The 17,781-nt window shown below is 41.5% G+C and overlaps 1 protein-coding gene across 1 annotated transcript; it reads left to right on the top strand.

Annotated features, from left to right (window-relative positions):
* The first annotated feature begins 13,125 nt into the window (after nt 1-13,125).
* On the top strand, nt 13,126-16,047 carry FANCF (FA complementation group F). Its single transcript, XM_038568128.1, has one exon. It carries the CDS (start codon nt 13,126-13,128, stop codon nt 14,167-14,169), a length of 1,044 nt encoding a protein of 347 aa, XP_038424056.1. The 3' UTR covers nt 14,170-16,047.
* Nucleotides 16,048-17,781: the final 1,734 nt, after the last annotated feature.

Here is a 17,781-nt window from a genome sequence, read left to right as displayed (position 1 = left end):
GTGGAACCACGTTATGTATGGGAATTATACAGACGTCTTCCTGAGACACTAATTTTTTCCAAAGCAAATTGGCAATTTTTACAATTTGGAGTTTATGATTCCAACAAAGTTCAGTAATTTTCTTGTTGTTCTTGCTTTTCAAGTTCTTTGAACAAATTTTGGAATTAAAGAACAGATGGAGATTCGGATAGTGTTTTGGGAAGGCTTCTTGCCATATTATATAAACTTACTTCTGAATATTTTCTATCTGTATTTTTTATCATTTAGGAAATCTTTATTAAGTACATAAGATAGGTCCTGTGGGAATGCAAAGATGAATCTTTCCCTTGAAAAATCTTCCATTGGTGAAGGAAGCAGACATGAAGAATGAGCCTAATGTGGAATGAAATAAATGCTAAATATTGATACAAATGACCATCTACAGGAAAACGAAGTGATGAAAGGGCAGCATGTCTCTGGGAATCAGGGCAGGCGACATGGTGGGGTGACTTTCAGGATAATGCAGGGGAGGTGAGCCCAGGAGTGGAAGTGCAAAAGTGTACAGTCTTCAGGAAATGAGAAGAGTCTGGAGAGCCTGGGTGTTCAGTTTATAGAAGCTGGGATGAGGCTCTGACCAGATTTTAGATAGTGTTGGATACGAAATTTAAAAGTTTGAACTCTTAAACACATAACTCAAGTTTCAATTCAATTAATTTTCTAACAGATGTGGTTATTAATTCAGACGTACGCATCACACAATAGGTTTTTTTCTCTAATGAAAATTTTTATTTTCTAACCATGAGGACTAAACAGTTAACCCATTTAACTCTTTACAGTCTATCTATCTATTAGTTTCATAATAAAGGTCCAGGGAGATACTACACATTGGGAAAAATGTCCCTTTTTATCAGAAAAAAAAAAGGGGGCAACTTTTACATTATTTATTATTTATTTCCTATCACTTGAACCTATGAGTTACTTTACAAGTTATTTTACACTTACTTAGGAAGGAAAGTATTTAAATAATTCTAACTGGAGGGGTTTTAAAATGTTATTGAACCATTAAGTGATAATGACCTCATAGTCTTTAGCCTGGTTTTGAATTAAGCACCTTCGTCCAGGTAACACCTCATGCTCTAGTTTCTATTGCCGTGTAACAAACCACCCCAGATTTAACGATGTAAAACAACCACCCATAATTTTGCTAACAAACCCTATGGAAAATATCACACGGAGCACTGCAGGGATGGCTTATCTCTGTTCCAAGATGCCTGGGGTTTCAGGTAGGGAAACTCAGGGATTGGAATATCCTGCAGACTCTGCCACTCGCACACATCTGGTGTCTGAGGTTGGATGACTGAAGGCTTCTTCATGTGAATTGGCCTGCTCACAGCATGGTGGCCAGATTCCTAGAGGGAGTGTTGCTAGAGGAATGTCCTGGAGCAAGCCATCTGAGAAAACCATGGAAGCTGCATGACGTTTTCAGGTCTAGCCTCAGGAGGCACATAGCCTCCTTTTTGTTGTGCAATATTGGTCTATCCTTTCAATAGGAGAAGTGTCAAAGATTCCTGGGATCCTGTTGAAAACTGCCACATAATTGGGAAAGGGAAAGAGAACTCTCTAATAGGAATTGTACGTAGTGTACTAGTAATGTGCTAGAAGCCTTGCAACATGATTTTACTGAGTCCTCCTAACAACCTTATGACACATATTATTATCTTTTCTTTATAGATGAAGGAATAGACTCAGAAAAGTTAAGTAACTTGTCCAAGGCTAATGTAAAAGCAACACTGGTACCAACTATGTAACAGTGATTATGCTAAGAACCAGAGGTTCAAAGCCTTAGTCCCTCCACCTTAGAAGCTCAACGTCTGTTGAAAAGAAGTCTTACCATGTAAGAAAATGCATATCCTTTCCAGTCCATCATCTTGCATTCCTGCACTCTGCAAAGTACTATAAACATTATTGTGGACTTTAGAAAACGTCCTTAAGACACAGTCATCCCATTCAAAAAGGTGAAAGTTAGAGCTGAGGTGCACACATCCGCTTGAAAATGTAATCAGCTCGTGTATTTGTGCCGTTTTTGTGGAGGAGAGTCCCTACACAATGAACCCGGACTATTGAACCCTTGTAGTAGCAATATACGGAGCTTGGTAATGGATCCAGGAGGTTCATGTCATTAAACTATTATGCTGTTTGCATCATAAAAGGAACCTAGCTTGTAGTAAAAGGCAGTAAATAGCAAATGACAAATTAACAGTCCAACCACAAGTGTTATAGGAATCTGCAAGTGAAACAGATTACTTTCAGCTGCAGCTATCAGGAAAGACTCATAAAGGAGGTAGGCTTGGACTTAGGTTGTGTAGCATGGTAGGAAGTGTTTCACGCAAAGCAGAAGGGAAGACAATGATTCCAGGTGCAAGAAACATTAGTCCTATAGTGGCTGAGGAAAGAAAGAACAAGACTGTTGTGGAATAGAAATAAGATTACTTTGGTCAAGATAGAGGTAAGGTGCATTTTTTTTTTTTTTTGGAAAACATCATAAAATAAAGTCTGCATGTATTTCTCACTGCTCCAATTTACACAAAATAATATTACCTCCCTTTTCTGAGTGCTTTGTATTCAGAGAAGCTGGTGAGTCTTTCTCTGACCATATATAAAAACAAAGGAGTGAACAAAAGAAAAGAAACAAGAGCAATATCAAAAAGAAAAGGAGGGAAGGAAGAGGAAGTGAGGGAAGAAAGTGTAGAAAGAGAAAACAAACTTGGCAGGGTGCTAATACTACTTCACTAAGCTGGTGTGTGAAGGAGGTTTTTGATTTCTGGATTACCTTCTAAAAGAGACGCCACACAAAACCCATTTAACACAGTCAGTCAGATGTTTTATGACTGTGTTTCCCAAACACCCCACCTTTCTCAAAACAGACTTTTCTTTTGGCAGTTCCAATTGCTTATTTCCTTTAATGCTGTGTGGGGAGTCCTTCCAATTTCCTATCACCTAGGTATCAGATTAATAATATTCATAGTTTAGGTTCCTCAACCATATACCTTAAGAGATTACAAAATTCAAGAACACATCGATGGGTTCAAAGTTGGAAATACTTGAACTGCTAGAACTTGAGTGCTAGATTTAGTGGACTTTAAGTTTGAAAAAGTTGAGGAAAGTAAAGGAAAACCTGGCAGCTGGCATAGGCAAAAGGCGGCAAGCCCATCCTCATGCTCGCTGTAGAGATATTCAGTCATCCTGTTTGAATTACGTTTTTTTTTTCCCTTTTTACTCAAATCTATTTAAAAAAAAAACTAATTAGAACTGTCACATTACAAAGCTAGAGGAGAACACAGAGTTCACTTCAATCATTTCTCCTTATACAGAATTGTGAATATTCACAGATATTCTCCTGGTTGGGCAGAGGATAAAAACATCAAATTGTTTTTACTCACTTAGAGGAGTAAAATCATGTGTATTTTGTATTTTTACAACCAAGAACACCATCGACAGAAAATACTAGAAAAAGTTAAGAACATTATACCTTGGTGAATGAATTCCAATCAACAATGGAGCCAGGAAATAGGAAATGGGGAATCTCACGAGTGCACCCTCAGAAGAACCCAATTTAAGAGCCGAGAGACTGATTTCCCATAAATGCCTGCTTTACAGAAGAGGAAGATTTACCTCCTGACCAATTCACATCTGCTAAGACTCCCTCTCCATCTTCAAGCCAATGCACTTACTGCTTGGACGATGAGTGAACTCCCTACTCTTTGCGCTCCTGGGCCATAAACGCAGCCCACTCCAAACCTTCAATGGATTCACCTGTATGTAGCTTGCTACAGCATCCCCTTCCCAAGCTGTAATTCCTCTGCTATTCCCGAATAAACTCAATTTCTGGGAACTTGAGCTTGCCTCAGTTTATCTCTTTACTTAGGTTGACATGCTTTAAAAATTATAATGTTTAATACACAAAAGTTTTGACTAGAAAATTTGACATTTTCAAAATCTTCAAAAATTATATTGTTGGTTGAAATCCCTGACTTTGTAGAATCTCAGTAACGTTATTGTTTAGGCAAAAATCTCCCTGGAAGAAAACGTTCCTCAATGTTTCCCATTATGTAGTCAAATTTAAGTTGCTACATGTATTTTCTGAAACCTTGCCTTTATTATTATAAGTACTTTTTTCCTCCTACCCTACAATTCCCTCAGCAATTTTGTCTTGTTCTAAACTCTTGGCATTTTCTGACATGCCAGATTGTCTAAGGAATACTGAAATGTCTTTAAGTGGCTACAGGTATTATGAACACATCCTGGAAGAAGAGATGCTGCTCGGTTGTGTACATCTCATCCTCTATGCCCAGTGTCCATAAAATAGATGAACACCAAAATACATCAACTAGAGAAAAGGTGAAGAAGACTCATGATACTCTAAGATACCGAGAAATAGGGGCCTTTACTCACTGGGTCAGTGTAAGTAATGATACACAACCTGTAAGAAAATTACAACTTTCATTAATCCATTCAAAAGAATCAAGAAAAAAGAAATATCAGTTACAGCACATTTGCTTCAAACGTCCCCCCCCCCCCCATGGAGTGTTTCCCTCAAATCTGATGGTGGAATATTCCCTTTAAAGCCTCCCTTTATATTTAAAATTGTGTAACTTACTGATAAAAACATTACCAGAAAGAATTTTTACCTTCCAATAAAACGTTTCTGTGATACTGTGAATTTTGTTTTAATCACTTATTTGGCTTATTTCAGCCAGTTTATTTTGCAATGTTAGGAATCTTTGGGGAAAACATTTCTTGACATTAATGATATTAACAGACTAGCCCAATCTAAGAACTAAGATTAGGTCTGGAAGTTATTAAAAACAAGAAGGTTTCTTGATGACTTTTTTACCATATTTGCTGCTCAGTGGAGAGAATATTAATATGAAAAATCAGATTTATCTATTGCTTTTTCAAGGAAAATTTAAAATGATTTTATGTGTCTATATGCATGTATTATACATGTATACTTTGCTTTCCATTTCCTTAGCTTTATTTTTTTTATATGTTAATTCTCTCAGGACATTTCAGGTTATATGTCTGGAAACTTCAGCCATCCAGAAAAAAAAAAAAAAAAAAAAAAAAGAAGGTTGGGAAATAATGAAAAAAATGTGCTGAAAGAATTCACATAAAAGTTTTGGAGACTTGAAAATGGGAACAACAGACATTTAAAAAGTTATTGAACCAGAAAAAAAAAAAAAAAAAAAGCCCTTCCTGGCAGGTAGTTATATAGCAAGAGACTGATAACTGTGGGATAAGAATACAGGCATCCAGACATTACTACAGAGCTCTCCTGCATGGAAATCAAACTCCTAATTCGAAAGTAGAGAAACTGATTCATATTTTTTTTTTCTTTCTGGTTTGGACATTAGAAAAAAAATCACCAACTGTAAAAGAAAAATCTTAAAAATAAATGTAATTCAATTATTTGGCCCAAGCATCTTCTTACTAGAAATTTCATCTAGGGGGCACCCAGGTGGCTCAGTGGTTGAGCGTCTGCCTTTGGCTCAGGGCATGATCCCGGGGTCCCAGGGTCGAGTCCCACGTCGGGCTCCCTGCATGGAGCCTGCTTCCCCCTCTGCCTCGGTCTCTGCCTCTGTGTGTGTGTGTCTCTCATGAATAAATAAATAAAATCTTTTTTTTAAAAAAAGAAATTTCATCTCATTTACTTCTATACAAATACATATAAATAGAGAAAATAGAGAAGGGTGTTTAATCTATTAATATATAGTGTTAAATGATATATTTATATTAAATGATATATTCAACCAATGCCAACATGAGTTTCATCATTGTCCCTTACAGATAGAATTTCTTTTCAAAACATGTGCCAAGGAAAAACAAAAACAAAAAAAGCAAAAGCAAAAACGTGCCAAACGGTGGACAAAATATAAAAATGATAAAAGTCTGGAGAGCTTCTTCCACTGTGATTAATTCAATTATTTCAGTAGTTTCTGAATGCAAGACATATCACGGTAAATGTTCAGATTCTGGGAGTTGCATTAGAGATTATTTAAAGAAGGGGAGAGAGATTCTGGTCTAAATTCCTCTTTTTGCATAATTCAACCCATGTTTTCAATAACTCCATCCTCAGGCAATCAAGATGTCTCCTGGAGTTATCACACTACTCAAAAATCATTTGTTCTACTATGTAATATACATAATCCAGGGGATAAAAATTTCTGCCTAGCCATGTTTGGCTATGAGTTTTTATTTTCTTCTCTTTTTTTTCTCAAAACTGTATCAGTCAAAATCAATACCAGTCCAAGCATTCCATTCCAAAGGTAAAGAGACGTCGCCAGTCACTTACAAGAGAATATGCCTAGTAATTTTGATTCTCCTCTCCATTAAGGAATTGATTCTTCTTCACAAAGAATTTTCCAATCTATTTACCACCCTCTCCCCACCCCTCCTTCATGTTTGCTCAGCTGCTTCCTTAGTGAAACTGTCGTTTTACAGACTTTTGCAATATTTTTCTACTGGACCTCCCTCTCCAGCCGTTTGCCCCCGTTGGCTACCACCAATTGTCTACATTATGTTAGAGCATTCATGATCGTAGGCATTCTTGTGCTCCAAAACTATCAATAGCATTTGATTGCCAATTGAACACAGATCCAAGGTTTTCACAAATTCTGCTATCATTTCCTACACCACGACAGGCGATTTTCGGAGTTCTGGATTTCACAGATTTATAGTCTATATATCCAGATGTAAACATGCATCTATTCTCACATACACATATATTTTATTTTATTATTATTATTTTCTTTTTCACACATATATTTTAAAGTAGGTTTCTGAGATAATAGTGGCAAACTTTAATCTTTCCAAAGAACGAAAACACAAAATTACCACTTAATATCACCACTGCTTTACAATGAAATGCTTTCCCCCCCTTTGCTTAAATTATGTTTATGAAAACATTTCACATTTTCTGTCATATTTTTCATGTATCACTGTCATAATGATGACTTTGTCATAGATTAGCAGCAGTGTATGGCAAAGAAAGGTATCTGGGAATCATGGTGCTAGACTACTCAGTGTTCCCTAAACATATACTGCTTGATGGTATTAGGATTCACAGACTTCTGTTAATTCAAATAACTGTGTCCATCAAGGTCTTGGCAGGAAACAGGCACAGTCAGCAGGGATTTTAAAAATAATCTAACAGGGCAATATTTACAAAGGTATGGCCAGGGATAAGGGCATCAATAAGGCATGGGGAAGCATCCAGGGATTAGTAGCAGCAGGAAGTACCCAGGGCTGCAGGGAACAATAGTTGCTATCAAAACTCAGGGGGCACTTCTAGAACTTTTAGAGGAAGGAACAAGAATTCTGAGGCCTTCGCAGAGAGCAGAGAAAGAAAAGTCTCTTCTCCTTCTGACTGCTTGCTGATGCCTCTCACTGGTCAATTTAGCAGCAAAAAGAGGGTAGGAGACGAGGTGGACACAGTCTAGGGTCAGACCCGTCCTCTGTGCAGAGCAGGGAAAAGGAAGAGAAAACAGATGAAGTGAAATGGGAAGTACAAAAGGAAAATAAGGAGCCAACGAACTTTCTCCCCATTCTATTTACAAAAACATAAGGCTAATTTGAATTGCAGAATTGCAATGTCCCTTCTTTGTTTCCCTTTCTTTAGCTAACTGCCTTGGAATGCCTATGTGCAGCAATCTTTTCCACCCTTTTCACATGGTGGCACCTAGCAGTCAACAAAGAGGGTTCGGGAGCCATGCATAAAATACTGGGTGGGAAAAGCTTTTTTTTTTTTTTTCACTTTCTTATCTTAGAACGCTAGTACAGAGATGATTCTACATATTAAATTTACGTGAAACTTCTTCATTTAAAATTCTGAAATTTTTTAGCAAGAAAATCTTGATTCCATGATTTTTTGTTTTGTTTTGCATATTGGTTTTATGTTTGGCAGGGTCAGTCCACAATGCTTAAGACGTTAAGTTCTCTTCATATTCTTGAGAGTCACTACTGACTAAAAATGTTGTTAATGAAACAGATAAACCACTTTTATGGCCAATCAAAATTTATAAGAAATGAGATATATTTAGTCTTTTTTTTTTTTTTTCTTTTTTTCTTTTTAATAGGCACCCAGCGTGGAGTCCAGTGCAGGGCTTGAAGTCACAACCCTGAGTTCAAGACCTGAGCTGAGATCAACCAACAGTTGGCTGCTTAACGGGCTGAGCCACCCAGGCACCCCCACAATGAGATAGTCTTTAAAGAAAAGCTCTTCTTTCCTTATAAAGGCAACATAGTGTTAAACTTTATCATGATGATGCAAATGGATTTTGAATCTGAAGATTTCTCGTATCAAGTATTTCAAAATTTTTCTGGAAGTTCCGATTTTCAGAACATAGATGCATTGTTAGAGTGGTCTTTCTACTGTCAGCTTTGAGGCTGCTTAAAGCCACATATGGTGCAAGTGGAAAGGAGTGTCTCAAATTTGTGGGAAAAGAGATTTGGAGGGGACATCCTACACCTGTGCCTACGAGGTGAGTTCTCCAACAAGCTCCCCTGAATTCACTAGGGTGACGCCCTGTCCTTCTTGGACATCTGGAACCCTTCCGCTGACTTCCTGGGCCCCTCACCCGGGACAGTTTTCCCGAGAAAGATGGATTGCATTGTTGGAAAAAAAATGACAAATGTGTCTGCAAAGTTTTTACGAGAGATCTCTCTTCAAAAGTTGTGCCAACTTGACAGATGGTAACTATACTTATTGTGGTGAGCACTGCTCAATGTATGGAATTGTCAGCTCCCTAAGTTGTACATCTGAAACTAATATAACATTATATGTCGGCTGTATTTCAATAATAAATTTTTTTAAAAGGTGTGCCAGCTTGTTATTTATTGTTGTTACTGAAGCATACAGAGACCCTATTCTTACCCCTGTTTTTGAATGAGGTCATGGGGTCAGGATGAAGGTGTAATCATTGCCCAGCATATCTGCCCCCCACCCCAGGGACTGTAAAAAGGTCAAAACACTTTCCTCCCATGAAGCAGGTTCCTGGATGAAGGAAAAGCCCTCTATGTCTGTCTTGCCTGAAGATGTGGCATCCAGGTTTACTTATTTTTATAGACAAAGATTATTTCAACAACCACATAGCTGAAATTAATATGGTGATGTGTAAATATGGCATTTTCCAGAGTAGAATAAGGAGATATCAGAGTATTTCTTTTCTGTTGGTTGCTCAGCTGCATTGTCTCCTATAATTTCTGGCTGATTGTATATCTTAAAAGAAACAAAAATGTAGACCTGACCTAGAAACTAAACCCAATTCGACTTTTCTAGTCTTTATAGTCCACTGAACAACATTGTATTAGAAAACTCACGGGACCAAGAGTAAATATTGCAGCAGCAAGATGCATCTCTCTTCAATCAAGTCTTCTTCACCATTGCCCATACCAGTGTCGGTGGTCGCTCTTTTACACTTGGGACGAGTGGAATTTAGGGAAGATGTGGGAAGATGTATACTTTGGAGGCTTATATAATAACAAGTGCCAGTGTTTGTTGTTTATATATGTCATACGCTGTTCTACAGGCTTGTACTAGTTGGGTGCACGTAGCTGAAAGTGACAAAAATGAAACTGAAACTGGCACATGTGCCAAAAGCAAACCAACAAACCCAAACAACCAAACAAATAACACACCCACACAACCCCACAACTGGGAACATTTAGGGCTATGATCCCAAACAGGGTTAGTCTTAGCATTGTTGTGATCCAACGTAGTCTTTGTGATTCTGAGATTCTTTAGGCCCTGGGAAGTCGATGGCTGTGGCAGCTTTGGGCTTCATATAAATATATAGCAATATCAAGAGGAAGACAGAAACTCTAGCGTGCCTGCTACTCACCTTGTATACGCTCGGCCTGTTGCCACTTCCTCTTCCTACTGGTCAATGCTCACGCTCAGCGTTCATGCTCGATCAACTCTGAAGAGTAAGAAAGCATCCTCTGAGTCATCTAGGCCTAACTGATGGAAAATGATTCACCTGGTCATTGTTGAAAGAATTTCTGTCATTAGGAAACGCTATCCATTGAAAGGCTTAGGACTGGTTTCCTAAATCAATTCTGAATTAAGAGAAGGAGGGGCAGGTTAAGATGACTGGTTCAAGATTACCAGGCACTACCCTTGGGCGAAGTCAGTATTCCAAATCGCATTGTTACCATTCAAAGTGGGTGGGAGTGGGCAGCCCCAGTGGCTCAGCCCTTTAGCGCCTGGCATCAGCCCAGGGCCTGATCCTGGAGACCCGGGATCGAGTCCCATGTCGGGCTCCCTGCGTGGAGCCTGCTTCTCCCTCTGCCTGTGTCTCTGCCTCTCTCTGTGTGTTTCTCATGAATAAATAAATAAATAATAATAAAAAAAAAAACTTTAAAAAAAAAAGTGGGTGGGAGTGACTGTAGAATGGATATTAAGAGACAGTCAAGAAACCGAGTACGGCATTTGGCATTTGCTATCTCATTTCATCTTCCCCAAGACCCCATGAGGTAGGATTCTCGTGGAAGCCTTTCTTTTCTGAACCTCAGCTGTTGATGTTGCTTAACCGCCACGGTTTGAATGATTACCACGTTTTAACAAAAATCTGAAACTCGGCCTTCTATCCGCTGTCCTAATTTACGGCTACCCTGGGAATTTAGGGATCAGAACCAGGAAGCTGGAGATTGCTCCTGGTAATTGTAGACCACACTGTACATGTTGTTTTACCTTACTATTTCTCTCATTTGAATTTTCCCTTATTCCATGATTGCTCAAACAGCTTAAGGCCTAAATGAAGTACTGGTCCTTTATAAAGCTTTCCTCAAACTCCCCAGTTTACAACTGGCCTGTCCCAGAACCATTCTTACAATTTTTAAAACATAGGACATGTGATTTGCGTTACCGTTAAGTGTGTTTTCGTGTCCCTCCCCACTCCAGCCTCAAGACTGTATGTTTAAGGAAAGCCCTGTCATCATCATCTTCCAACCCCCAACACTTTGCATTTCGTAGAAGTTCAGTAAATGCTCACTGAAGGTTGTTGAATTAAATGGAACATTAAAGAGAAGCTCTAAACCCCAGGTTTTTTTCTTTCTTCTAAAGCGGAAAACTTCCTAGACCTTGTTTACTGAAAATAGGCTAATGGGAAATATGTATAAATTTACACATTATAATGCTCAAGTAAGGACTTACAATAAAATAGCATTTTAAACAGGTAAGTGGAAAGGTGGGAGACTGGAAATGTTAATATGAACACAACTTGCCATAAGGTCTCACTCCATCCTGAACTAAAGGCATCTTTATTGAATTTCTTTCACCTCCTTGAATGGATTAGACCTTCTCAACTCAGGTACCTGCGACCTAACGGTTCCCTCGGCCATGAAAACAATTCTCAACCCTCAGCTTTTGAGTTTTCAGGTGAAAAGCCAGTTTCTTCAGGAGGCCTCCCTTATCAGGTAAGTCTTCCTGACTTGTCTCTATTAGATCCTCCCATCACATTTCAGGCCATTTGTTTAAGGTCTCTCTTCCATGTCAGGAGGTGAACCCCTCCAGTGGGACAAGAGCTACATTTATCACTAAATCCCTAGTGTCTACATGAGGAGACATAAGTGATCAATAAAGGAATAAATGAACGAATGAGTGACGGCTGTATATTTCCCAAAGGCAGGCTGCACGTTGGGCTCAAAGTGTCTAGGAGTCAATACAAAGAATTTTAGGGTATATGGTATCCTGGGCTTAAAACCAAGTAATACTACAGGACGAAATGAGTGTGGGTTGATAAATATCAAAAACTGAAGGGCATCTGGGTGGCCCAGTGGGCCCAGGTCCTGGACTAAGTCCTCCCCTTGAGCTCCCTGCTCAGCCAGGAGCCCGCTTCTCCTCCTCCTCCTCAACCCATGCTCTAATAAATGGATAAAATCTTAAAAAAAAAAAAAAAAAAAAAAAAGAATTAACAACATAAGCATCACTACTTTATTTGTCCGTTAAAAAAAAAAAAAGATGTAGGAATACTCATTCTAATAAATGAAACATGCTTCTTCCCCCTCTTAAATTTCTCTTTCCCTTTTGTTGAGACAAAACATCAGTTGCGTCGGCTTCAATTAGAGTTTTGGCCGGTGTTTTCAAGCCTGTCAATTCCGCTCACCTGAGCCATGTCACCAACATCAGGAAGCGAAATTCTTGTGGGCATTTGCAACAATGCAACCTCTAAAAAAAAAAAAAAAAAAAAAAAAAAGTGCAACCTCTAGAAGGTGGCAAATACATATCTGCTAAGTGCATGAATGGGTGAAGAATCCAGGGGCCCCTCCAGAAACAGATCCTTCCTCCTCTCCCCCGTGCCCTGCCCCAGTCTTAGTCAAACACCCCCTTGTCATTTTGCTCCATTAGTCGTTTGCATGAAATAAAATTCCACTAAGCTGCCTTGCCATGGAAATAATGAAAACGAAAAAAAAAAAAAAAAAGGTGCAATATTGCAATGAAAATTTAAGCTCTTTTTTTTAAAAAAAATATTTTTAATGAAGCATCAATATTGAAATTTCCTGGTTTCCTTCAAAGAAACTGGGCCTCCAGTGCTAATATAACGAACCAGCAACATGAAGGCCCGGAATCGAAGAGAGTTAGTTAGTTAATTAAATAATTAATTAATCAATTAATGGGAGGTCAGCACTTTTTTTTTTTTTTTTAAACTAAACTGAATCAACTACGGATTTCGTCCACTGTGGAGCAGCATGCCTGGCATGACCCACTCGGCAGACCGTCTCAGGCAAAGCTCAGGAAACTTCCACTGGGGGTTGCTTCCCAACTGGAAGGAAGCGTGCAGACGCCGGGGACCCCCGAGCATCTCCCCGAGATGCTCCGCCCCCACCTGCGGCGCCCCGGGTTTATTGTCCGCCGACCCCGACCGCCCCCTTAAGGGCGGCGGCCCCCTTAAGAGCGGCGGGCTCCCCCCAGCTCCCGCCTTCAAGGGCCCAGGATGCCCGGATGGAAGCCCCGTGCGATTGGCAGGGGGCTGGCCCAATAGCGCCGGACGGGGGGCGGAGCCTTCCCGCGGGCGCCCCAATCGGCGCGCGGGGGCGCGGCGTGCCCGGGGCGGACGCGGACGCGGAAGCGGAAGCGCGCGCGGCCGCATGGAGTCGCTGCTGCAGCAGCTGGAGCGCTTCTCGGAGGTGCTGGCCGTGTCCCGCACGGCGGCGGTCAGCGCCTGGGGCCCCGCCGCCGTGCGCAGGGCCGTGCAGTGGGCTCGCTACCTGCGCCGCGCGCACGGCCGGCTCCGCGCGGCTCTGGAGGGGCGGCGGCGGGCGGGGCCGCGCCTCGGGGCCTGGGGCGGCCGCGACGTGGTGCTGTCGGCGCGCCTGCTGGGGAACCGCGCGCTGGGCGCCGCCGCGCACCGCTGCCTGCTGCGCCTGCTCTTCCCGGGCCCCGCCGCGCCCGCGCCCGCCCCCGCCGCCGCGCTGCAGGCCCGCCTCGCCCGCCTCGCCCGCCGCCGCGGCGCCGTCCGCCTGCTGCTCCGCGGGGGCCCCGCCGAGGACGCGGCGCTGCGCACGCAGGCGGAGCTGCTGCTGCGGCGGCTGCGCGACGGGCCGGCCGGCGGCCTCCTGGACGGGCTGTGGGCGCGCGCGCCGCGGGCCGCCTTCCTGCGCGCCGCGGCGGCCGCGCTGCTGCTGGACCCCGCGGGCCCCGCGCCGGGCGAGCTGCTCCGCTGGCTGCTGGGCCGCGCCGACGCCCTGGCCGCGCTGTGCCGCGACCTCCCCGCCGCGCGCCTGGCCGCGCTGGCCGCCCGCCACCCGGCGCTGCGCCGCGCCTACCTGCGCCAGCTCGCACGCTGGGGCTGCCGACTGCGCTACGACCTGCCTTCGGGCCGCTGGGAGGCCGCCGAGCCCGCGCACGTGTCCTGGGCCGAGCTGCGCGGCCGCTTCCTGAGCCTCGCGCGGGCGCCGCCGCCGCTCAAGGACGCCGCCCTGGCCGCGCTGGAGGCCTGGAGCGCGCGGGACGGCGCCTTCCGAGTGCGCGGCCTCAGCGTCTGGACCGACCTGCTGCTGGCGCTGGGCCCGGGGGCCGGGACGGACAGCTTAGGGGCTGCGTCCTCCTCGGGGGTGCTCGGCGCGGGTGGGTGCCGCCTGGCCCGGCCCGGCCCGGCCCGCAGCCCCGAACACGCGCACTTCCCAAAGTGACTATAAACACCTGGTTTTTTTCTTGCTGCCGCCACGCCTTACTTCTGTAGGTCTTCCCGCCAACCACCTCCACCACCACCAGCGCCTCCTCTCGGTACTGCTGCTTGTCACCTGGAGCAGGTGTGCTCAGAAGAAACAGAGAAACAACACTTCGTTTGGAAAGCTAACAGGCCTATTTGGAGTTTAAAGCTGGGATTTTTGGCCTTTCTGACCTAACCTGTATTAAACAGCCTCAACACGTATTAAGTTAAAGAGCCTCCACATGTATTAAGATTGCGTCGTTCAGTAAGTTTGTTTCTTATTTATTATTTTTTGTTCTCTTTTGAAGGCATTTTACTTTTGTTTATTTATGTATGAGAGACACCTGCAGAGGGAGAAGCAGGCCCCACGCAGGGAGCCCGACGCGGGACTCGATCCCAGGACCCCAGGACCACGCCCTGCGCCCAAGGCCGCCCCGGGATGCTCAGCTTGTTTCTTATTTCTGCAGATCACTACCCTCCGAAATCCAGAGACCAAAGAGTATACTTTTTTTTTTTTTTTTTTTAACCAAACGGTACTTTTATTTATTCATTTTTCCCAAACGGTATTTTAAAGCACGGACTTAAGAATGAGGGAGAGAAAAAACTGCTTCAAGTATAAAAAAATGGCAAACATACACCCTTGGATTCAGCATTTGATGGTAAAAGAAACCCCACATGGATCGAAGACTCAGATTTTGGTGCTTCAGCCATGGACTGGGTTAATAAATCACAATCTTGGTGCTACAGTTGCCTCATATGTTGACTGAAGTGTTTAAAAATAGCCGAGTTTCCTCATTTTTCCTCCCCTGGCTGCCCTGTAGGGACATTTTTAGAATAATTGATCTGTGTGCTGGCTACTTACAATGTTCTGATTCTAATGGAAAATGCCTAAGATTTGGCTTTTGGAGAATAAGGTACATGTATGGTGTCATAGTTTACAAAGTCTTAGGGTCAGATCATCTAGCAGAGTCTCTGTGAGGCAGGGCAGTGTGCTGTGAGCTCTGGATTGTATTAGTTGAGACTCCAGATTGAGTATCAGGGTAGCGATTTGTCCAACATTGTATGGCTCCTACGTGGTAAAGCCAATGCACCTGGATCTTTTCTGACTTAAACTGATCCACAAATCTAGGTGATTTTAGGTGATTGTTGATTTGAAAACCAATATTCAGTTGTAAGGTCTGTATCATCATTGTATACTCCAAACTACACAAGGCCTGGCACATTGGGATATATGTATCTATATACATTTTTAATTGAAATTCAATTTAGTTAATGTGTATTATTAGTTTCACGGGTAGGATTTAGTGGTTCATTATTTGTGTATAAACCGGGTGCTCCTTCCATCAATTGCCCTCCTTAATGCCCATCACCCAGTTACCCCAAACTGCCACCCACCTCCCCTCCTCAGTTTGTTCCCTTTATTTTTTCAATGTTCTTTAAGTTTGGGTTATTACCACCTGCTGTAACTTTTACTAGGTTATTTCACTCTCTGAATGAGAGTTTATTCATCCACTAAGTGGAAAAATGCTACCTTTTCTACACCTAACATAACTAAAAGATAAAAATAATGCATATGAAAGTGATGTCAAGTTATAAATAGGCATATTCTCTTTTTTAGGTTGATACTCATAAATGCATATCTGTAAATTATGATCTACATTTAACCCATTAGAATTTATGAAAAGCAAGTATACATAAACATATAACAAGGACCAAGAATGAAACTTAGATTTGACCATTAAAATGAATTTAAAAATAAGATGCGGCTAAAATGAGGTTGAGAGTTTAATATAGTAATACGTTTTGTATAAATAGTATGTTAACAATATTAAAGGAATATTCTGTCACCTTGGCACTATTTTAATGTCTGTGTATTCCTTTCCATCTTTTGGTCACATTCCACTATTTCTAGATTTCATAAAGTTATCAAACATTCTCATGTTTAGCCTTTAAAAATAAAATAAGGAAAACCTGCAGTAATTATAGACGAAGTCTGGGGTGCCTGGGTGGCTCAGGGCGTGATTCCAGAGTCACGGGATCAAGTCCCACATCGGGCTCCCTGCATGGAGCCTGCTTCTCCCTCTACCTGTGTCTCTGCCTCTCTCTGGGTCTCTCATGAATAAATACACAAATACTCTAAAAAAAAAAAAAAAAAGTATAGACTAAGTCCTAAATAAATATCAGTTGAATACATTTAATGAGGTGAGAATATTGAGGTCTTTTCCACCTTTATTATGTTAACCTTCTTAATGATAATTATTGTATTTCTGGGATATTCAACTTAGTCAAATATATTAATTTTTTAATATTCTGCTTAATTCCATGTATATTTTGTTTAGATTTTTGATTCTCAATTCTTAAGTGAGGTTGGCCTATAATTTTTTACTCTTACTTTTGTTTGAAATTAAAATTATAGGGATCCCTGGGTGGCGCAGCGGTTTAGCGCCTGCCTTTGGCCTAGGGTGCGATCCTGGAGACCCGGGGTCGAATCCCACGTCGGGCTCCCGGTGCATGGAGCCTGCTTCTCCCTCTGCCTGTGTCTCTGCCTCTCTCTCTCTCTCTCTCTGTGTGTGTGACTATCATAAATAAATAAAAATTTTAAAAAAAAGAAATTAAGATTATATTGTCCATACCACATTTGAATTACGGACTGTTTCTATTTTTCTTTTTGTATGGAAGAATTTCATAAAAGTGGAATGACCAATTCCTTGAGAGTTTGGTTTTTTTAAAGATTTTATTTATTTATTCATGAGAGACACAGAGAGAGGCAGAGACACAGGCAGAGGGAGAAGCAGGCTCCCTGCAAGGAGCCAGACTCCAGACCTAATCCCAGAACTCCAGGATCACTCAGCTGCAGAGCCACCCAGGCGTCCCTCCTTGAGAGTTTTGTAGAATTATTCTCTACTACAATCTGAGCTGAATGTTTTTTTTAATTACATAACTAAAATTTAAATTTTGTTAATGGTTGTAATAGCTGTTCATACTTCTATTTCTTCTAAGGTCAGTTTTAGTAAGTTAACCTATCAAAGTTTATTTCATCTAAGTTTTCAAATTTATTGGAACAAAGTGGTTTCTTATTTTTTTGATCACTAATATTTCTGTTTTTTTCATCATAAGTATCTATATAAAGTTCTGTTTCTTTTTTTTACTTAGCCTGTTTATGCTCTTTTTTTTATTAGTCTCTTCAGATGTTAAATGTTACATAATTTTTACCAATAATTAATACCTTATACATTTTTCCTTTTCAAAAGCTTCTGCTCTTATTTTATCTATTTTGTTTTATTCTGTTCTTTCCTTCTTAAATGAGAACATTTAGCCTATGTGTAGCTCCTTTTTGTATTATTATATAACATTTAAATTGTCTTCTGAATTCTGCTTTCACTGCAAGTCTCATGTTTTGACATATATCTTTTTTTGATATATAATAATATCTCACCCCCACATTTCAGCTAGAAATGGCCACCCAATTAGAGAGTAAATTCCCAATGTCTCTTGCAGTTAGGTATGGTCCTCACACTAGGTTTTGACCAGCTGTATACAAGCAGAATTGATACATACAGCTTAAGATTCACACTCTAAGGATATGAAATTA

Source organism: Canis lupus, chromosome 21, assembly GCF_011100685.1.
Source record: "Canis lupus familiaris isolate Mischka breed German Shepherd chromosome 21, alternate assembly UU_Cfam_GSD_1.0, whole genome shotgun sequence".
NCBI classification, from domain to species: Eukaryota; Metazoa; Chordata; class Mammalia; order Carnivora; family Canidae; genus Canis; species Canis lupus.
This window is presented reverse-complemented; position numbering and strand designations above follow the sequence as displayed.